At 35.4% G+C, this 24,329-nt stretch overlaps 1 protein-coding gene across 1 annotated transcript in view; it reads left to right on the plus strand.

Moving 5' to 3' along the window:
* LOC105533889 (proton myo-inositol cotransporter-like) overlaps window positions 1–24,329 on the plus strand; it is a 173,913-nt gene that overhangs the window by 37,689 nt on the left and 111,895 nt on the right. The window contains exon 2 of the mRNA XM_011972477.1: window positions 23,109–23,268. Coding sequence (XP_011827867.1) covers window positions 23,109–23,268 — 160 coding nt within the window. The remainder of the gene's footprint in view (window positions 1–23,108; window positions 23,269–24,329) is intronic.

A 24,329-nucleotide genomic window follows, 5' to 3' on the forward strand; every position in this document is an offset into this window, starting at 1 on the left:
CACAAGTATACATATGTAACAAACCTGCACGTTATGCACATGTACCCTTGAACTTAAAGTATAATAATAATAAAAAAAAAATAAAATTGAATTCAACACTACACAAAAAGACTTATATACCATTATCAAGTGAGATTTGTCTCAAGTATGCAAGACTGATTCAGCTTTTTAAAATTGATATTATTCATCACATCAACAGACTAAATAATCACATCATATCAATAGAAGTTTGCGACCAGCCTGGGCAGCAGAGCAATACTCTACCTCTTAAAAAATAATAGTAAAATAAAAAGAATGACTAAAAAGTGACAGTAATCAAGACAGTGTGGTGAAAGAATAGACATGTGTAGATCAGTGAGGCAGCCCAAAATGGACTTTGTAAGATGCTTAGCAGCATTTCTGGCCTGTATCCACTAAGTGCCAGTAGCAAAACTCCTTCTGTTGGTTGTAACTAGCAAATGTGTCCAGTAGGTGCCAGTTGTCGCTAGGTAAGAGGATTCAGCGGGCCATATATGAGAACTACTGCCCTAATGCACACCTTGAAATCCCTGCATATAACCAGTTGGGTCGTCTGTTCCTTTATGTAAATATAGGCTGATGTTTGTCCTGCTTATTTCCGAAGGTGACCCTAGGCATCAGATGAGATAATGACTTGGAAGTGCTTTGACAAAAATGCCAAACAGATTTTATTATTTTATGTGGTTAGGAATAAGAAAATGCTGCAATAAAAAACTTTGTAAAGGACATGCAGGAGTGAAGGGAAGTAACTAGAATGGTCACAACTGAAGAAAAGCATTTTGAATAGAGATTGAGAAGATTCATATTTAAGGGAAGATGTAAAATGGCTGTTCAAACAGGATCTTGTTGGATGGCATTACTTTGGTGTCACCCAAATCCAGGTTCTGGCCTTCCATTTTTCTGTTCTGTAAAGTTGGTTTTTTCCTTTTCAGTTCTTATTGAGTTGATTGGGGATAGAGGTGATTATTTCCATTAACCCAACCTAAAATAGACTTGAGAAAGGACCAGAATGCTTTTTGTAAAGTAAGAAGTACCAAGCAAATTGAAGTGCCCTGTTTAGCTGGTCAGTGTTTTGGGGTTTTTTGTTCTGTCTCTTCTTACAGAAGAAGGATCTGACATCTTTATGGAAGGTTGTTTGGTGAACTTGTAATCAGAACAAAGCAGTTGTTTGCATTCCTAGTACAGTGTAGTTGGTGACTGATAAATGTTCATGTTGTTTTGGTTTCTTTCGAATATATAGAGAAATCTACCAAATCAAGCAGAACCTTTCACTGGTTTGTCAGGGCACTCTTTACCCTGTCTCTGCCAGAGACACTTTAACAAGTCTTTGATTTTTTTTTTTTCCTGACATATATTTTATACAGACTAACTGGCCTTCTAATAATACTGTTTGTCAAACTAATAATAAATGACAAATTAGGTTATATCATATTCCCTTTATGCCTTTCTGAGGGAATATTCTTACTGCATTCACAGGATAACTTTGGTGTTTGGAAACCTCCATTCAGGAATTTGTTTATAAACTACCTCTCAAGGAAAGGAACCGTGGTGATAGTAGTGTTTTTGTAACAATGACAAATAGCTCTCTTAAACTGATTGTATATAAGAAATAATGAGCAGCAAAAAGGGGTGCACAGTATTGATGTGAAACCTGTTGATTAAATCCAGAATTGAAGAAATCAGCAAGTAAGTAATGTAGAACTGATGCCTTGTCTGATAAAAAAGGTTACGTGCCAAATAATTAGATTTTAAAACATGAGATATTTGTTAGATGAATAATAATAATAACAACACTATTGAAGGAAACCGCTTCCTATAGAAACTAGGCACCCTTCTGTCCTCTTTTTTTCCAGCCACAGCCCTAATTAATTCATATATTCTGCATTTCCATGGTAGCAAGATAGCATCTGTAGATGCTGGTAATTTAGCAGTTGCTAATGGATTATAATAAAAGGTACTATTACAGAAATGTCAGCTGTTATCCTAGAGACCATAGTTCAGGAGACTTTTCTTTTTTCTCTGACTTAATTTATTTATATTTCTTGACATATTTAAGGTGCATGTAGTTTTCACCCAATTTTTTTTATTGAATGGATGCAAAAGAGAGATAAATTTGTTACTAAATACCACTAAAAGGATTGTTTGGAAGCATTTAATGAATAAGTATGATGTGTAATTGCATTCGTTAAGCCATGTATGTTTTCTTAACAAGAAGACCCTATGGTCAGCTCTTGACTGTTCAGGTGCTGTCTAGCTCTTTCTTTGTGACTTGTTTTTGGGCCATATTCCTGCTGTTTTTACCTCTTATCAGTGAATGGATGAGAAGAAAACAAGAGAACTCAAGTTAGTTAGTTTGATATTTATCAGCTGTGTCTATGATAACATTTTTGTAGAGTACATTATTTTTAAATTTATGGAAAAATTTATAATTCTGAAGGTTAAATTTTCTGTGAAACAAAATATTTGTTCACCATGATAAGAATGAACGATTTGCTTTTCTCATTCCCTGGCCATCTTGGTGGCTGTTCATGGTTGGGGGCCATCTGGTACCTAAGCCAGGCAGATGATGGTGGCAAAAAAGATGGAAAAGTCACTGGAGTTGATCAACTCTAGGCTCCAACTTGTTATGAAAAGTGGAAAGTACATGCTGGGGTACAAGCAGATTCTGAAGATGATTAGATAGGAAAAAGCAAAATTGGTCATCCTCACTAACAAGTGCCCAGCTTTGAGGAACTCCCCAATAGAGTACTATACCATATTGGCCCAAACTGGTGTTCATCACTACAGTAGTAATAATACTGGACTGGACATAGCATGTGGAAAATACTACAGACTGTGCAACACTGGCTATCATTGATCCAGGTTATTCTGGTATCTTTGGAAGCAGGCCAGAAGATACTGGTGAAAAGTAAACCATGCAAAATAATTTTTCTTTAGTAAAACTTGTCAGAGGTATATGCCTCTAATCCCAGCACTTTGGGATGCTGAGGTGGGAGGATCACTTGAGGCCAGTAGTTGGAGACCACCCTGGGCAACATAGTGAGACCCTGTCTCTATAAAAATAAAACAAAAAATAAATAACTGGGCATAGTAGTGGTTGCCTGCTGCCCCAGCTACTCAGGAGGCTGAGGCAGGAGGATTTCTTGAGTCTAGGAGGTTGAGGCTGCAGTGAGCCAAGATTGCATCAGTGTACACCAGCCTGGGTGACAGAGTGAGACCCTGTCTTCAACAAGAAAAAAAGAATAATCTATTTTCACCAGAAGCAACCTATCTATGGGATTAAACAGTGAAGAAGAAAGAAGAGAAAAAGTAAATGGAAAAATTGGATTTTATGCTGAATATTCTTTGACTAATATAAAGTTTGGGGAGACAGAAGACACATGCAGTTGTATGTGCTTTAATATTTCTGTAGTCCTGAATAGATGTGTAATAAATTAGTAGTTTCTGCAGTCCTGAATAGATGTGTAATAGTAATACTAATTAGTATTAGTAGAATGATGAAAACAAAACTGAGTAGAAAGCTATATGTTTAGGGAGATGGCAGAATGGTATTAGAAATTAACACCAATTACATAGAATTAGCATGTCTGTATAAATAAAATGGTTTAAAAGTATTTGGAAACAATATTAACTATGTTTACTATGTTTAAATAATATACTCATTTTGTTACTGAAGAGTAAAGTTCTTTCAAATAAACATGGTTCTTAGATACAAAATACATGTATCAACAACAGCAACAGCAACAAAGTGAGACCCCATCTCTACCAAAATAAAAAATTAAAAAATTAGCCAGGCGTGGTGGCGCGTGACTGTAGCTACTTGGGAGGCTGAGGTGGGAGGATCACTTGAGCCCAGGGGTTCAAGGCTGCAGTGAGCTGTGATTGCACCACTGTACTCCAGCCTGAGCACAGCGGAAGACCCTATTGCTTAAAAATAAAGAAGAACTTATGTAGTAAACTAGCACTTATGCTTTCCTCATGCGTCCTATACATTAGCTAACTGAATCCTAAAGCCTCTTGGTATCACCCCCGATTTACAGTTTTGTACACTGGGAACCAGATAAAAGTCATTTTCCCATGGTTACATATGAAGTGTAAGTGGCAAAGCTGCAACTCAAATATTGTTCATTATTGAAATTCAAACATGTTCTGTCTATATGACACATAACATATATGATTTACTTTGAGTTTATTTAAATTAATTTCCCTAAGAATTGTAAAACTAAGTCTTTAAGATTTATAAATCTCATAATTTGAGAAAAAAAGCTTTTTGTCAACTTTGAGATTTAGCTTTTGATAGTTACGTGGCTCTGATATCTTATCATGAAGACTTCATTTTCCTTTCATTGACTTCATTTTAACTTGCAAGCTTAGTTCATGAAACTGCCTGACAAACCCAAAGCAATCTTCTGCCTCTTATGAACAAACTCATGAGTCTTTCTTATCCATAGGAGTACATTTACTGTAGTATGCGTCATCATAATTATGTGTTTCTATTAATTGTACTTTTTTGTCTCCAGCTACATCACTCGGTTCCTTGTATTTTACATTTTATGTGTAGGCATGGCATTTTATTCTTGGTTGTGTTAAACATTTTCTGAATAAGTGATGGATTATTATTGCTTATTTATATCTTAATTCTACCTCTAGAACATAGTGGGACATCTTCTCCCAGTGAATATTTATTAGGTGGAGTCTGAAGGAGCTGATAGTCTTTAATGCTTTATCCCTTTCTTTAAAAGTACATGTTATTTCTCTGACCAGACATTGATGTACTACTCAGTTTTCCTTTAGGATAGAGATATTTTAAATAAGTAGAACTAACAGGAATATGTGTGGGTTTGTTTTATGACTAGCTTTGGGGCCATTTACTAAATGTTATACTCAATACAGTTTATTCTTTTGCTCATTGCATTATACATCATGAGATGCAGGCCTGAAGATTTCTGGGTCACCTCTTTGCCTGGAGAGAGTGGTAGGTTCCAGGGACTCCAAGTTAAATTTGTAAATATTTAATCTCAAACCTCTACATTTAGTTACTTTGATTAGGATGATCCGTTTAATATGTGTGTGTTTTCTTAAGTTGTTTTGAATGTGTAAGTTTTCTAAAGCTTTTTGAAGAGTGTGCCAAGTATAAATACTTTTAGAGGGACTGTTTAGCCACATAAACATGAATATTAGGATTAGACAGTCTTGCCATTTACTGACTGTGTGACCTTGGGTGTTTTGTCACGCTGGTTGTAAAATGGGGCTAACAATACCTATTTCAATGTGTTTTTGTGAGATTTTGAAATAAAACACGTTTGTAAAACCTTCCTCATGGTAGGGTATTTAAGAAATTATTGTTTAACTCCTGAGTCATCTTATCTCCATTGTGGTTATGTTTTGTAATGAAGTATCACAATAGAATATTTGTATCCTCTGAAAATAGCTGGCCCTTTGGGTCACTTCAGGTTGTGATAGAGAAGTTATAAGGTATCCAAGCCATGTAGAACATTATTATAGAGTCTTAGATGACAGCTAACAATTTTTGTTTGATTGTTTGTTTGTTTGAGACAGAGTCACTCTGTTGCCCAGGCTGGAGTACAGTGGTATGATAGCAACCCACTGCAGCCTTGATCTCCTGGGCTCAAGTGATCCTCTTGCCTCAGCCTCCTGAGTAGCTAGGACTACAGGCATGCACTACCATGCCTAGCTAGTTTGTTTTATTTATTTATTTATTTTTGTAAAGATGAGGTTTCACTATGTTTCCCAGGCTAGTCTGGAACTCCTAAGCTCAGGCAATTTTCCTGCCTTGGCTTTCCGAAGTGTGGGGATTATAAGATAGTTGTGAGCCACCATGCCTGGCAACAATAGTTTATAAAAGGGCAGATTGTGCAGGGTGGCAGAGAGATTTGAGTAAGTTATTAACATAGCCAGAATGATCCATAATTATTGTGTTCTCTCAACAATTTATTTTCATGTCGATATTGCTGTTCAGGTAGCCTCCTGTGGACTGGAGTTACCTTCATTTTGCTTTCTGGTCTCACTTAAATATGCTGCTCTATCTTTGCATTTTTTAGTATCTAAAATTTAAGCTTTTCAAGATAAATATAACTTTCTGGTATCAGTATATACAATATTTGCTGAATGAATTAGAAATAAAAAACTGAGATTATTTTACTGCATCACTTAATTTTAAGGATATCAATATTTAGTTTTTAAATGCTCCTTTTAATCAGTATTATTCCGTTTTAAGAAAAAATAATTTTTCTTTGAAATGATCAATTTTTAGATTGGATTTTATTTGATAAGGTTTGATTTAATTAATTGACCATCAGTTACAGGTTTTTGAAGGATTTCTAGTAGTACAATAATGATTCACTGTGATTTTTGATGTTGTTTCTTACCACTAACACTTAGTCTTTTGTGATAGCCTTGAACAGCATCCTTGATGGAAACAGTAACAAGTTTGATGAAATATTTTGCTCTATTTGTTATGGTGGCAAGTCAATCTACTGATCTTTTCCTATGAGATGTAGCTTGCTTGTGGTAGATTCCAATTTTGGTAATTTTAAGAAGGCAGAAGAACACTGTGGGACACTTAAATGAAGTTTCCTTGATTTTAAAAAGAATTTCGTTGCACTGTGGGAGTCTGTTAGTCTCTTTCAGAGATTATTGTCATTTTTGTTCTTTCCTTCTTTTGTCAGTAAGTAATGACTCCACATTAGGTATTTTTATTTACATTGAAATATATCAAAATAATGATTACTATTTATTTTTGAAACTTATATGTTAAAAAATTAAGACTACTTTCTTGTGACAAGTGGATTAGGGATATATGTGTATGTATGTGTGAGTGTACATATTAATATATATGTATACACAGTACACATAATATAGTATATGTATTTTAGAGACAGGGCTGTCTCTCTGTCACCCAGGCTGAAGTACAGTGGTGCGATTATAGCTCACTGCAGCCTTGAACTTGTGGACTCAAGTGATCCTCCTGCCACAGCTGCCTGAGTAGCTGGGATCACAGGTGTGCACCACCATGCTTGGCTAATTTTAAAAAATGTTTTGTACAGACAGGTTCTTACTGTGTTGCCCAGGCGGATCTCAAACTCCTGACTTGAAGTGATCCTCTCACCTTGGCCTCTGAAACTGCTGGGATTATAGGCATGAGCCATCATACCATGCCTGGCCATATATTTTATATTTTAAATGATATTTATAATTGGTACTGAAGAATTCTCATTCAAAAATCACTGGAGAGAAATAATTCGAAGTTTGATATATTTCGTGTAAGAATGGATGTTTGATTTTTTAAAAAAGTAAAAAATAGTTAATGGGATTATAGTCAACATTTTTCTGGGGTAAGCTGAATAAAACATGAAGTCAAGTCTTTAACATATTTGGATTTGCACACCTTAATTAGCCCGTCCTCTATGACTTTCTTGTTGGAGTCATTATTCCAGTTATAAATAGCCCCGGCTTGGTCATCCAAATGAACGTGCATGGCTATTGTCATTTCATTGCTATGGCAATTTTGCAATTAGTGTGGTAGTTGCTGGCACACTTCTGGGCAAGGGTTTTGAATCACTGACTTGGAAGTGGAAGAATAAAACTGCTTTCACAGCTGCTGTGTGATTCTGAATAGAGACATAGCAGCTGCTTTTTTTTTTTCTTCAGTTTTTTTTTACTAATTTAGATGTAGGCATTATGCTTCAGTGAGTTGTTGCCAGGAATGTCTCCTTGTTCCCCTGTCTGTCAAAGGAAAACTAATGTGGATTTCAAGTAAATATTGGGGCATGTTGTTTGTGAAAGTCTGTGAAAGTTTCTTTTACTTCTTGTGAAAGAAAGTAGTCCTGTAACTGGTTTTTCTGTCTATCCTTTATCTTCAAAACGGAAATGTCACAAGTTGTGGAATAATCAGTAACTGACAAATAAATTTCACTGGGAGATTTTTAGTTACTGAAATGTGTGGATTTGTCCCATTTCTAGGGATAAAATAAAAAGTTGATTGGAGGCATTAATGAAGGCGTATCTATATAAAATAAACTGTAAAATAGGTACCAGAAAAATGGTATTTATAGAATCATTAATGAAGGGGTATCTATATAAAATAACTTGTAAAATAGATACTGGATGAATGGTATTTATAGAAGCATTAATGAAAGGGTAGCTATAAAAAACAACTTGTAAAATAGATACCAGAAAAATGGTATTTATAGTGGCTGGCCTGCTATTAACTTTTTTGATCAATGTCACTTAAAATGTGAGTTATAATGGCTCCGTATTCTTCCACCACTAAGTTCTCATAAAGATAGATAAAGCAGAATAAGTAAATCAGTCTTTCAAAAGGAACACTTTTCTCTAAATTTAGAGCATAATTAATGTTAATGTCACTCTCGAATATTTTAGGAAAATTTTCTCCTACAACTTTAATTTGGATGTTTATACTAAACCCTTTAATTTTTTTTTTCTAATAGCTTAGTACTTTTATTGTAAACATGGAAACTCAGTGTAATTTTCATCTAGAAATATGGAAGCTTATACAATGCAGTAAAACTTAGTTTAGCCATTGATTTCTCTTCTGGAAGTACTCCTAAAATTTCTTAGAGTGTCGACGTTTTAAGTTACAAACGTCTTCTATTTTTTTCCGGATAGTCCGCAGATATATATGCTTTTTTTTCTGTTTTTCATTATCAGCAAATAATTAGTACTTCTTTACATCAGTATCCATGTTCACAAGTGATGGATCTTTTGAGGTTTTGAGATTTTTTTTCCCCTGAAGCTACAAAAATAAGAACATAATACATTTAGTGTTTTTCATGAATAATAATCTTGATTTCTGCTCAGGGGACTACCCTCTACCATCAGCTAGGACAGATTAAATTGAAGATTGCAGGATTTCTGATTATAAAACCGTGGCCTCACAAGACCACTTATCTTATCTCTTAAAAACTTAAGAAGCTTAATTTTGGTGTGTATTTTTTAACCCATCAATTTTTAACAGTTGACTTTTGTGTATAATAAGAAATAGGGGTTCAATGTTATTTTTTTACACATAGATACCTAGTTGTCTCACTACCATTTATGAACAGGTCCATCTTTTCCCCCCGATCTCCAGTAGCTCTTCTGTTGTATATCAAGAACTGATGGTGGGTGTGTCTCATTCTGGGCTTTCTATTCTGTTCTAATGGTCTTTCTTTTTCTGTGTATACTGTGTTTATTATAGTAACATTATAGTAAATCTTGATATGGGGAAGGAGAAGTCCTCCTTTATTTTTCAAGAGTAGTGACTCATCTTGGCCCTTTGTCCTTCCAGCAAAGTATCAACTTTTAAATTTCCTTTTTTTTTTTTTTTTTTTGGATTGTTAAATTTGAAACCCCCCACAAATTTATTTGGGTTTTAATGTCAGCTGTATTAAATCTGTATATCAATCTGGAAAGTATAGTCATCTTTTGATGTTCATGGGGGGTTGGGTTCAGCACCCCACTTGTGTGGACACCAAATTCTGTGGACGTTCAAGTCCCTTGTATAAAATGGTGTAGTATTGGCATATGTCCAACACCTGTGCTTCCGTGTACCTTAAATCATCTCTAGATTACTTGTAGTACCTAATACAATGTAAATGATATGTACATAGTTGTTACACTGTATTTTCAAAACTCTGTATTATTTTTTATTATTGTGTATCTTCCCCAGAATGACCCTCTATGTTTCCAGTTATGTTTTTTGCCTCAGTGTTTATGTTGTATGGATTAATATGGCTATCTTCACTTTTGTTTAGACTTTTCTCTGTTCATGTTTTTTATCCTTTTGCTTTTAGTCTTGTTCCTGTCATTTTAAGTTATGTTTCCTGTACAAGACTAAAGTATAAATTTTAAGTCCAGGCTGATTGCTCTTCTTTTTACTTGGTACATTTGATTCATTTATACATATTAGATCTACCATTTTCTGTTGCCTTTTCTTTCCCAGCTTATTTATGCTTCTTTTTCTCTCCTTTTTGCCTTTTTGAATTGCCTTGCATGTGTGTATATATATATTTTTTCATACAATTTTTTTCTCAAGTAGTTTGGAAGTTATATTTGCATATATTTTTAGTAGTTGCACTGAAATTTTACTCATACATATTTAACATAAGAAAATCTGAAGTTACATAATATCTTTATCCTTATTCTGAATAATATATGCAACTTAAAGCACATTAACTTTCTTTAACCTTCTCCCAATTTTAGTTCTATTGTTGTCACGTCTTTTGATTCTCTTTTCTTGAGTTTGCATTTATACACCACAAGATACTGTTAATGACTTTAAAATTTGTTTTCTACATTTTACCATTTTCTATGCTCTTGATTTCTTCCTGCATCTTTATTCTTGCACTATGCATTTGGGATCATTGTTTATCTAAAATACACTTTCAGAATTTCCTTATTTAGGGATTTTGCCCTTGTTCTTGAAAGATATTTTTTTCTGTTGGACTAGAAACATAAGTTGATTGTGCAATGAAGATACTATTTTACTGTTTTCTGGATTCCGTTATTACTGCTGAAAAGTCAGCTGTGGTTTAATGAAGAAATTCTAGCAGCAGTGAGAATATTGAGTATGCCGAAAATAAAGTGATTATTTCTTGTTTCCTACTTTTGTATTTAAAACCAAAACAAAAACTAAAGCAAAAAACAACCCAGTATACATGGGAATTTTCCTTTCTGCTTTGATTTCTGATCCCTTTCCATAAGTATGAAGATAAACACACAAGCTTAAGGTTGAGCATACCTAAAGAAAGGAAATCTTAGGATTTTGGGGATCCTTTACAACTTGCCACAACAAATGTAACAAAAGGAGGTTTTTAAGTTTTTGCATTTACTGCTACTTATTTAAGTAGTTTTCATCAAGTTAAAGTTAGCCCTTTGAAAATCAGTGTAAATTATCTTCAGCCATATACCTATCATATATTATTTACTTGTCGTCTATTCATCATCCTTCCACATCTGTCTATATGTCTGTGATACCTTGAGCTATCTATCCATCCATGCATCCATCCATCCATCCATGCATGCATGCATCCATCCATCCATCCATGCATGTATCCATCCATCCATGCATCCATCCATGCATCCATGCATCCATCCATGCATCCATCCATCCATGCATGCATCCATCCATCCATGCATGCATCCATCCATCCATCCATGCATGTATCCATCCATCCATCCATCCATCCATCCATCCATCCATCCATCCATCCATCCATCCATCTATCCATCCATCTATCCATCCATCCATCCATCCATTGCTACAGATTTTCATCCACAATTTCTGGCTTACAACTCCCACAGCCCTTTGTTACAGTCTTTAAAAAATAATATCGGGGCCCTTTGAGCCTCAGAAGTAGGATCAGGAAACAGAATCTATCTCTCCCTGGCCTTCTCTTGATCTTCTTTCACTGTCCAAGACAGGACTCTAATCTTCCATTGTGGATTATAAGGCCCGCAGTCCAGAGAGGGTCCTCCCCATACCCTTGGAGGAAGAAATGCCACACAGAAGGGTCAAGAAGAATCCAACAGGCCTTTCTGGGTTTCCTCATTCATTCTGTTAGTGTAAGATCATACCCTTTTTGTCTGATCACATTTTGACATAGTTATCCTTGCTTCAATCATGCCTTTTCAATGAAGTCTCCATAAAAGGCCCAAGAAGCTAGCTGAACACCTGGAGGTTCCTGGAGGGTGGCACATTCAGGAAGGGCATGGAAGCACTGTGCTCCTTCCCCATACATTGTCCTATGTATTTCTTCATCTACATCCATCATTATGTCCTTTGGAACAAACCAGTGAACAACTTTCCCTTAGTTCTGTGAGCTGCTCTAGCAAGGAAATCAAACCTAAAGGGGGAGTTTGGGAACCTCAACATGAAACTGATTGGTCAGAAGTTGATTGTTGTGGTGTGAGAGCAGAGGAAAAACAGTTTGAGGTTTTCCATACTCAATGTGTATCTGTTTTATCTTTCTATATGTCTGGCTTTTCTGTCTGTCATCCAGTTTTCTGTCTACTTCCTCTGTCTCCTCTGGCATAGGGTGTTGACTCTGTATAAATGAAATGTATTGAAATGTGCCATTAGCATACTTGTAGATGGAGAGTTTATGAAATCTAATAAAAAAGGATAAGACAATGGAGCTAGGTGTTTTACAATCAAATCATTGAGGTAAAGTATGAGTGGCAGCAGTGCCAAAAGTTTTATTACCTCATCATATGTCAAAGGAAATCACTACCTCTATTCTGGCTGTATCAGTGTCTCAGAGTTACTGCAGCAGAAATAAGTGATAATGCTGGCATTCGTGCCAGCCAATTTGTGCAAGAGCTAGGCTCTGTTGGCTGAGTCACAGCTGCCACTAGATCTACAAGTAGAATGAAAAGATGTTTATTAGCCATGGAGAATAATACATGGGTTTATTTTAATCAGCTTGTCTAAAGCCAGCCTAAGAGAGATGATACTGCCCTTTTCACAGTCATTTGACTTGTTCATGAAGTATTTGTCATATAATGTGGAGTCTATTTCTCAGAATATTATGAGCCAGAGTTACAGCATCTTACATCTTGCTTATCACTCTTCATAAGTGTTAGGTAGCTATATAATCTTTTTCAGCCCTACAGGAAAAAGTTTGTTCAAATGTTGTAAAATGTTTCACCATAACTAGTGCCTGCAATTTCAAAGAACTAAGCAATTTGGAGTTATGTGTATATAGCTGGTTTACTGAAGAACAAAATATGAAATTGGTTAAGTCTATTAAAATAATTTTGGCTACATGGTAAAGAGAATCGAATGACCTTCCCTCTTTTTTTTCAGTCCATTCCCTTTTATCTTTAGTGAGATCTAGCTTTATGGTGAAAGCCAGGTGATACAGAACTACAGCTCCAAAAACCAGACTTTTTGTTTCATTTTAGGATGGCAGTTTCCTCATTGCTCTGTAACAAACTTTTCTATTTTCTAATTTAGAAGTATCTTGGAAGATCAAGTGCAAAAGGTATGCATGTAGAAAATAATTCCCTATTTTGTAGTTATAAAATAAGGGAAAGTGAAGGTTAATTTGGCTGTGTTTTTCCTCAAACATTGGAAAACTGACTGTAGTTAGAGGACTGTGGTTGCCATGGATAATCTTTGAAGACCCTGGGAAAACAAGTTATGTAACATTGTTTGTAGATCTTAAAGACATGCCTTTTTCTTCTGCATGTTTACTTGGCTAAGATTTTACTATATATTTATATGTAATATATATATAATATATATATAGCAAATTATCTGTCTGTCTATCTATCTGTCTATCTATCTATCTATCTATCTATCTATCTATCTATCTATCTATCTATCTAGAGAGAAATTTTCCAGTGTAAGCAGCAGAGGGACATTTATACACCCTAGATAGAAAGATAATATTAGAAGTGGTTGATAAAGATAGTATCTGTTGTTGAGTGGCTTTTATTATTTTTACCACTTAAAAATTCAAAGGCTAGGACCATTCAGTCTAAGTTTCAGACACAGGAAATAATTAGCAGAGATCTTTGGTAATTAAGGTGGACATTATGTTGCTCTATAATCTGTGCCTCTTTGAATGTTGAAAAAATAAGTAGAAATTTTTGTTTAAAAATTACTCAGGCATAGTGTTCCAACTAAGTGAAATTCTTAGCCATTGTTATCACATGCTAGAACAGAAAAAGACTAGTTAGTGCCTTGAAGTGGTTATCAGAGAAGTCAAGAAATTCTACCAATGTAGCTCAAGAAATATGTTACTTACAACTAGGAAAATAGAACCATTGGAAAAATGGCTAAGGAAACACTCAGCAGTGTACTTATTTACCTGGATTTCTGTAGTCCAAATTAAGTAAAATATTAAATAAAACACTTGAGTCACAATAATTTTCCCTCAAATATCTGTAGTTGTTGCTCTATGTCATTTCATATTATCTGCTTTTTATTACTTTGTTGACAAGATGTTTTTTCTTCCTGCCCCATCCATAAAAATTTTTTAAATCAATTTTTATTAACCTTGCAAATCAGAAAATTGTATAGGATGTTTCCAGCTTTAGCGCCTATACCTGAGCTCATTTATTTTTCTTATAATGGTTTCTTTCTCAACAATACATTTTATCATTGCAATTTCCTTTGCTTTCTGATCATGGAGAGCATATTAAATTGACTTTCTATACTTCTGATTCAGACTTCACACAGCTTCATTTCTACTTTTTACTGTGTACAGAATTGGGTTTACTTTTGTTATTATTTATGTATTCTGCTATTAAATCCGTGTGTTTTTACAGTCCTTCCTTGTGCTACTCATTTCCCTATTTAATTTTAGCCTATTGTCTTGTGATTTGATTCCCTCCTCTTGGCTCTTCGTTTCTGCTTTGTTTTTATTTTTATTTTTATTTTTTTGAGGCCCTTTTGCCTTCTGGGTTCTACTTTTTAGGCAAGGTCACGTCATCTTATACTGAAGAACAGCTTAAAAAATTGGGAGGGACTGTGTTCATTTATTATTTTGCAACTCTAGTGTTTCCTTCAATAGTTTCTTCTATTTTACTCCTCAGCCCTTTATTGCATGAGCATTTCTACAGCTAAATTCTAGTCCTGGGCTAGTCATATTCTGTACATATTTCTTGTGCATTTCATTGACACCTATGCAATTATCATCTGTATTCAGGTGATTCACATCCTTTTAGCTCTGATTTAGGCCACACTGTTGTTCTTAGAACATTTGCCTGTAGATGTCACATAGAGTTAAATATGATGAAGCACCACTTATGTTGCTGCTTGTTAAATTCACTGCCTTGGGGAAAGCATATTGATTTCTTATTAACCTTTGTGCATTCCACTTTTCAGGTGGAAACACATACTGCTTCTGCTTATGTAGCACTTCATACAGTGATCTTTCCCATATTTTTTATAACCTCTTAAATCTATTTTAGGAAATTTCTTGAATATCAATTTCTTTTTTTGCCATCACTTCCTGTCAAGAAATTGTTTCTTTCTCTGTGTTTTTCCCTGGCCTTTCTCACCCAGTGTTGTTCTCTTTATAACACTACTATTATGATACTAAACTTAAACTTAATTTAATTGATGAACATCCTGTCCAAAAAGCAGAACTTACTTCCAATATCTGAAAGCTACAAGCTTTCCATTCTAGTGTGTATGTAAGACTCTAGTATGGAATAAGAAGGGAATGGTTACGTAAGTTATATCTTAGTATTGGAAATTATACTGTTATTTAAAATGATTTTGTACTACAAGGATGCCAAACCAGGGTTTGTTGTATGTGGCTTTGTAGAGATGTGTTTTGTTTGGCTGTTTTTTGGCCTGTGGAGTGTGTTGTGCCTTAGTTGTTATGGAAGCAGCTTAATATCTTCCACTCAGTTGGTCTTCTATATTAGTGGTACCTGCCTAGCTTATGTAACAAGTTTGAGACCCTTTGAGTATTTTAAAGAGAAGGAAAATGCAGTATGAGTGAAAACTATAGATTTGTAGAAAAAATACTGACAGTTATAAACAAATTTAAATAGTGGTTATCTATGAGTGATTCGAGGTGATTTTTATTCACTTTACTTCTTGCCTGTAGTTTCCAAATTTTCCCTGTTGAATATCATTAAGGAAACCAATCAGTTAAAACCAATCAGTTAACACTAGTTTAAAAGAATATAGTTTTGTGTATGCATTCCATAGTACTAATCAATAACTTTTCACTAATCAATACCTTACTCTATGCCCTTAGGCTTGACACTTAGGCAATTTATAGTACAGAAGATATGTGAAATCTGATCATTCCATTAACAGGCTTGTAGTCCTGCTTGGAGAGACAAATGTGATACAGGCTCTACTGAGATGTTACCAGTGAAAAAGGACATAGACAGAGAGAATATTCTCAAGCAGTCTAACAGAAGTGGCCATTTTAGGCCATGGGAGACTGCAATGAGTTGAAGGGCTGATGACATGTTTGTAATACTATGTTAAGAGCTCTTTAAGTCTGTAGACCATTGATGCTGCTAGTTATTTCTATAGAGAGAATCTTTTCTTATAACCTGACTCTTCTGTTACAGGCATTTTATGTTGGTATTTGGTGCACTTTGAAGTTTCCCAGCATCTTTTCTGAGTGTCCTAAGCCTTATTAGAAAAAAGTAGAAACTGAATTCTAGATTGTTAACAATGTAGTAACCGTAGATACTTGACTGTTTAGAAAAATGTAAACATATCAGCCCTGAGCAAGACAGCCAAACCAAAACAACTACAGCGAGGGATACTGATTCCTTTGACAGATTCTGTTTCTTTTTATTAAAATTATTTCTTTAGAGATGATAAAGCAATAATTTACAAAATGAAATTAGAACATCATAATCCTTCTTGTTCAAGAAGCATTATTATTAAAAGGTAGCTTCATGTGCTTCTTAGAAGCTAATTAGTTGCTGCCTGGCTTATCATGCTGAGAGACAGCTGTGATTCATGGGTATTTATCCATCACAACAGGATTTTCTAATGGTATTTGGTTATGAAATTATTTATACTTCTGATTCAGGCCTTTAAAAGGGCTTCCAGCCGTTTTTGAAAGCCAACTTCTGCACTCCAGAGCGTTTTGTGCTGTTGAGATGGTGAATCAGCTTGGCAGCATGGTAGTGTATGAATCCGGTCGCACTGCGGTGTCTAAGATGCAGTTTTCTGGTGAAACTTCTCAAGCCAAGTGTGATAATGAGTGTTCATTGATGGAGGTCTTATAATTTTGTAGGAAAGTTTCTAAGAAACTGAGCTTTTTCAAAATATTTAGAAATAACACCAACAGAGATTTTTGTGGTTGTATTTACTGTAATAAGCTGTTAACAGGAATTTATACCATTATATTCCTTATGTTAATTTCAATGTATGAGTTTAGTATGGACTATTAATAGCTTGTTTTTTCTTTATCAGGCATTTATTTTCTTTGGTTAGTAATTAGAATAGGAAAGAAAGCAAAAGCTCTTCACAGAACTCTCCTGCACTTTAAATATTTAAATCATATTTAAATGTTATTCATTACATTCATTTTTAAAGCACCTAACTCTTCATTTTGAATATCTCAAATCATCATCTTTGAGTTATAGTACCAGAGCAAAAATGTGAGCCTTGATATATTTTCTTTCTTTAAAACAGATATTAGGTAAATAACGGGGGAAGTTTTGCTCATTTATTTGAATATTTCTGTGGTTTGTATAAATTGAGGGCAGAATTACACAGATACATAATAGTGATTTGAGACAGACTCTAAAGATAAGCAGTAGTTTTACTTAACCATCCCTCCTTAATTGGAATAATGAGCTTTGTCAAGGGACAAAATTCCATTTGTTTTCCCAAAGTGGAAAGTAGATTTTGGGGTGACAAAGCCTTCATGTCCAAGGTTTTCCAAAAGTGAACTCCATGTTTAGAAATCCATAAATTATAGTTTGCATGGGTTGCTTTTATTAATAGCAAGGTGTTAACAGGCCCTGTGTTTAACATGTGTGTATTGGACAGACGTGAGTAGACTGAGCACGGATCCTCCTACTTTTCCAGTTTCATAAAGCGGTTTTATGGTTTAAACTTGTCCCAAATTATACAATTAATCATAATCAGTTTTCGTTTTTCTTACTAATTGTTCCAAGCTCTTTAACATGATGTCTAGTGGCAGTAAGTCACTTAGCAGGCAATAGGGGCAGGGAAGAGAGAAGACTCCTCTGCTCCTAGAAGTTTATGTATGCTAGTCAAAGTAATAAGGTCAAAAATAAAATGTTTCTGAGACATTTCCAAAGGATCACATAGGCATAACACCCAGCCCTTGAATGGCATTACAAAGGTTAGGGGACCTAGATCTGTGAGACCCATTTTGACGTTAACTTGCCTTGTGACTTTCTGAAAATCCCTTTATATTTGTCTCTGGGGCTGGGCTGCTTTACCTTTCATAGGGGGATAATAAATTATATCTGTCCCACCAGCCTGTTTATAGAATGATTTTATTTATTTATTTATTTATTTTGAGATGGAGTCTTGCTCTGTCACCAGGCTGTAGTGCAGTGGTGCAATCTTGGGTCACTGTAACCTCCGCCTCCCGGGTTCAAGCGATTTCCCTGCCTCAGCCTCCTGAGTAGCTGGGATTACAGGCACGTGCCGCCATGCCTGACTAATTTTTTGTGTTTTAGTAGAGACGGGGTTTCACCGTGTTGGCCAGGATGGTCTCAATCTCCTGACCTCGTGATCCACCTGCCTTGGCTTCCCAAAGTGCTGGGATTACAGGCGTGAGCCAGCTGCACCCAGCCTGGTAGGATGATTTTACATGATAAGACAAAATGGTAACATACAAAGCCTTTAAAAATAACATAGTATTGAAAGGTAAGATAGATATTTGCTGGTCATCTACCTTCTCAGTTCCCCCTCCTAGTCTCTTAATTGTTAGACTGTTTCAGGATTCTATTCTAAGCATTCTTCTCATATGCCATTGAGTAATCTTATCCATTTCCATAGTTTCAGTTATGTGCATTGTCCACATAGAACCATCCTTTGAGCTCCACCTAGTTGTTTGACTTCCAAGCCCTACCTGGCCAAATCTCAGTTTGATGTTGCATTTGAAGAAATATAGTCCAGCAACTAAAAGCAATAGTATGCCAGAACTGCTCTTAACTTACTTCTCTTGAAGAATATAGTAGCATGTAGGTTACAGATCAGCATTATTTCTTAAAACCGCTATCATCTCCTCACTTCCACACTCGAGGCTTACTCCCTTTGTTACAGGCTCCCATTTTCTCCAGACTGACCCCGAGTCTCTCACTCACAACTGTTTTTTGTCTTTTTTTACTCTTCTCCCTACATACCTCATCATTTGCCCATGTTTTCTTTTCTCCACCCTTTTTTTTGCCTAGCATGATAAAAGCTCAAGAACTAGACTGACGAAGACCAAATTCTCCTTTGAGGATAAAGGAGAAGACAGGTTATTCTGGCGAAGACCTTATTGGGTAGGGGGAACAGGGAGGGGGTGGGACTACTCACGTGTAAATAATCTATATTCCCAGCACACCATCAAGCAGGCCACTTACTATCTACTTCTATATTTCACAAAGCGCCTCTGACTCAATCCATCTATGACCTGACCTTATTATCTTGTACTCAAACTTCATTTTTGCCCCTCCTTATCCTTGTACAAAGTGCCCATCATGCTCCTAATTGTTTTCCTGACGTCGAAACATCATCCTCAGCTTCTTTCTCTCCTTATCCTTCACATGCTATTCATATTCTCTTTAACCTAGATACCAAAGACATAATTCTCAAATCTCTTCATTTCAGTCCATCTCCATTGCTGCCACTGTACGTGTTGCTTCCCTGCAATCAATTTTACATACTCCAACCAGAATGATCCTTTAAAAACATGAACCTGATCATGCATCTTCCTCTTCTACCCTATTCAGAGGCTTGTGTGTGCCAAGCCCTTAATTTGGCATTTAGGAGCCTTTACACTGTGGTTGATCCTTGCTCATTTCTCTAAAAGTAGTCCGCCACCTCTTCCTCAGCAGGATGCATTTCTTCCTGCCTGAAGGCCCTTATCTAAGCTGATCTGATTGTCTGCAGTACCTCCCGACTCTTCCCTACCTCCAACCTACTCTCACTTTCTTATTCACTATATCTCAGCTTAAATATGACTTCTATCCAAGGCCCTGCTGACTCCTCAGGCTGGGCTAGTCCCTTTGCTATAGCCTGATGTTCCTCACACTTCCCCTTTGACAAGACCCATCCCACTCGAGCAGCAGACCCTAAGCTCCATGAGGACAGAGCTCATGTCTCTCTCCTAGAGCACTGTCACCAAAGTGCTTAACACAGTGCGGAGCTCAGACCCAGTGTCTGATGAATACTCACTGATTAATGGATGCTGCTTCCATGACTCAGGCACCCTCTGTCTCTTCCATCTTATCTGCATGCATATTCCGCCTCACATTTTCTATTTATCTCTCAGAAGACCCTGTGCCATTTCATATATTTTAAGCTCATGTTCTGTGCAAAATTGACTGCCCAACCTTTCCAACTACCACCTGGTCATTGTCAGCATGCCACAGTAGAATCCAGTGTATAACTTTATTATGACCCTTACCATGTTATTTTGAAGTTAATTACTAGATTGTATGCTTTTGTGAGTAGGTTTTGTGTGTGCTTTCCCTCATAACAGAAACCCTATTTTATTTGTTTGTACTCATCCTTATAATCCTGTCACCTATTAGAGGTTGAATTGAATGGAAAGAATTGGGATGCCTCATAACTAGAGATGATAATAAGAATAAAAATAATTGCTGATATTATTGACTACCTTCTGTAAGCCAGGCACAATTTTAGGTGCTTTACTTAGCTCATTGAATCCTCTCAATCTTATGAAGGAGTTACTTTTACTTTTATTGTTCCCATTTTATAGATGAGGAACTTCAGAGCCAGAAAAGTTAAGTTGTCCAAACTTAACCAGCTGATAAGTGGCAAGGCTGGAATTAAAATCCACTAGTTCCAGAGCCTCCCCTTATTTATAATGATTGGTCAATATAGTTTGTGCCATCAAAATTGGGTTTTAGAATCTTGCTGTGTGCTTTACATTCTGATTCTTCTACCTACTCATCGTGCAACCTGGGGTATGAAAAATGGAGATAATTACACGCCCTTGAAAGGGATATCCTGAGGATTAAATAAGATAATTAGTCTCTGTAAAATATCTGCTGAATGTTGGCAGTTGTTGCAGTGTTAAATCAGCGTGAGCACTCATTGACCTGAAGGTCTTTTATGGTTCTTTCCAACTCCAAATCCAATGAGTCTGTCTTCAGTCTTTACCTGTTGTCAGTACGTGCTACTTTCAAAGCTCTGATGTTTGTTTTAGATAATTGAGCTTTATCAGGGTCTGAGGACATACCTGCATTTCTGTCAAGTAAAATCTATTTTTTTTTTTTTTGATAAGCATGTGTTGCCTGAAACCACAGTCCTGATTTCCCATGCTCAACTCTGTGGCTACATGGCTAAATAAAGATCTCTGTCTAAAGAGAACAACCAAATTCCTGTTCATAGTCAGAACAAAGCCGAAAAAGAAATCCAAATGATAAATTATTGTTTGATTTATGAAAGTTTGAGACGTTCTAATAGTGAAAGAACTAAAAAGAATATACAAATCCCTTGTCAACATTTTCAGTAGATGTTTATTTCCTCTTTCCAAGGTAGATGAGGGCATTTCAGGGTGGTCTGTGCCATTAAATTGATTAGCAGTCAAATGGAAACTTCAGCTGCTCAGGTGATGATTTAATTGTGAAGACTGTTAATACTGTGTCTATTAGCACATGCTTACTATTCTATGAAACTCAAAGTCATAAGATTATTGACAGGCACTACAGTAGCAAACAACATTGGTGGAAATTAGTATCTAATTCTGATACTTAATGGTTTGACTTATGTGCAAATTTAATAACTACTTATCAGTAGTTATACAATAATACAGTGAATTTTCCCAAATAAATATATATTGCCTAAATAAATCTTGCCTCTCAGTTCATTTATGTATGTATTTGCCTTGTTCAAAGATGTAACAAAGCAAATAAAAATAGAGGAAAAATATACTTATAATAGGATAAATTACAACTGTTATGGCATTAGAAGAGAGTTTGGGTCACAAAATAATACCTTGAAGTCCAAAACATTGGATGGAGGTGGGCCTCTCTGACTGCGTACATAGAAAGGGAAATGAAAAAGGCTGTGATTTATAATAACCATCAACTAACAAAAATCACTTGTAGAAAAGTACAACTATTGCAGTTACATAGAGAGATGTCTCTTGTTGTACGCACTATAATAAATAGTACCTTCAACAGCCCTTGTACAGAAAACACAGCAACAGGTTTCTTAGTACTGATTCCTTCAACACAAGCTATTTTTTTGCAATCACAAATTTGTTAAAAAACAATTTGTTGAAAGCAATTCTATATAGATCTGTTTTATTCATTTTATTGATATTCTGGCTTAATCTAAGGATTGATTTATAGTATCTAGAGATATAAAAATTAAAATTTGTAGGCAATCTATTTTTTATGGAGACTTTGGTAAGTCTCCATAAAGGTTGGACAGATACTGATTTGATTAGATACAGCAAATCAGTATCTGTCCAACCTTTGGGTAAGGCTGAATACTATAACAGGCTAAATAATACAAAATACTAAAATTGGCTAAATAATCAGACATACATGGAAATTGCAGGTGCCACAAGAGGGTGAGACTTTAAGAAATCATTTGGATTGGCTCAAAGTTCTGTACTATACAACTTTAGGTTTTTAAATACACAGTAAGCCTCAAGATCACCTCTGGAGAATTTTAAAAGGACAGTTTCATCCCCCACCTCTGTAGTTCTCTGTTTAGTAGGTCTGGGGTGAGTGAGGTAAGAGCAACTTTATTTAAATAAAAAAGTCGCATAAGTAATTCTGGTTATCAGTGAAGTTAGAACTACTGCCATAGAGAATGCTGCATTAATTTCAGATAGAAAAAAATTTAAAGTTAATATAACCAAATATACCTTAGCTGTAAAACTCTTTTATTCTGAAATGTACACCTAGCCAATTGAATAAGGTGATTTAACATATGAATTTCTTATTAGTAAACCAATTAAAAGTTTTGGTACATCCACTGGCATCTAACTATGTTTTTGAATAGTTAATATGTATCCTAAGATAACTTTTTATTCTCACTATTGTCTGATTACATTTCCATATAGACTAAAAATATTTCAGTAATCATTCTATCTAGAAAACTTTTTTTTTGTATTTTTAGTCCTCAAGAAGTTATAAAGGCCTCTGAAAATTATCTTAGGCCTTTAGGGGTGCTTTCATTTGTAGGCTTTCAAGTGATAATACGAAAAATGATATCTCACATACATTTTTTACTGGTCTGCAGTAGCCCCAAATTGTTATGAACAGAATCTTAAATATGTGGTAAACCTGTGTTTAAAGTAGAAAACCAAGCCCATATACGTAAGTGTATGCCTAAATCTAGCATTAGTATTTATTACAACAGAAATCTCGAGTAAAGGTCTCACGTTTACTTTTCATTGTTTTTATAGGCATTGCTTCTATGACAGTGCCAGTGTACATTGCGGAGGTCTCACCACCCAATTTAAGAGGCCGATTAGTCACCATTAATACCCTCTTCATCACAGGAGGGCAGTTCTTTGCAAGTGTTGTTGATGGAGCCTTCAGTTATCTCCGGAAGGATGGATGGAGGTTTGTAAATACTTTTGACATTTAATTTTTCAAATCTTGATTTGGGGGAAGGGGAGAAAAATTGAGAAATCATAGTTAAAATATAACTGTGTGTTTTGAATCATTATAACTAATTTATAAGTAGGTGGCATTTAGCAAAACTGAAAGTGGACAAGAAGCTGATATTTATTTTGATGATAGACAAAGAACCTACCATTAAGAATTGATATTTACCGGGCTTTTTTAGCATTTAGGTGACATTTCTCACACAGTGTGCAATCTTTTGCAATATTTGTTTAAAAATGAATACAGTGATAAATATGTATGGAATTCGTGAATTCTACAATGATTGACAAGCTGTTTATGAACTACAGATATAACTAACATCCTTTTTGCATTCTGGAAGCTACATTTTGATCTGAAAGAAACGTAGTGTTTAAAGATAAAAATTTACCTCTATAAAAAGATACACGTGAGTTTAAAATATACAAATTATTCCTTGATATTTGGCTTATTTTGAATCAATAAATGACAAAAGTGGTTTTAAAACTGCTTTAAAATAAATACAAACTAAATATTAAAACAAAATCTTATGTTAAAGCTTAAAAGATATTATGGGCTCTGGATTTTGATATCTTTATAGTACTCATATAACTGTTCCAGAGAAATTTTATTAAAAGGCAGTAGAGGTTATACAATATTGCCTATCTTGTTTTCTTGCCTCTACTTAATAGAACATATCTTTATTCAGTATTTACTTCTCTGTAGGTACTGGGGAATAGAATATTCAACAAGATAAACTCAAACCCTTGCTTGCTTGGGTTTTACAGTGTTGATGTTAATCCTCAACAGTAGAAAAAAAGGGGTGTAGGCCGGGCGTAGTGGTTCATGCCTTTAATATCAGCACTTTAGGAGGCCAAGGTAGGCGGATCACTTGAAGTCAGGAGTTTGAGACCAGCCTGGCCAACATGGTGAAACCCGGTCTCTACTAAAAATACAAAAATTAGCCAGGTGTGGTGGCACACACCTGTAATCCCAGCTACTTGGGAGGCTGAGGCAGGAGAATCGCTTGAACCCAGAAG

This window comes from Mandrillus leucophaeus, unplaced genomic scaffold (assembly GCF_000951045.1).
Source record: "Mandrillus leucophaeus isolate KB7577 unplaced genomic scaffold, Mleu.le_1.0 Scaffold1293, whole genome shotgun sequence".
Classification (NCBI taxonomy): Eukaryota; Metazoa; Chordata; class Mammalia; order Primates; family Cercopithecidae; genus Mandrillus; species Mandrillus leucophaeus.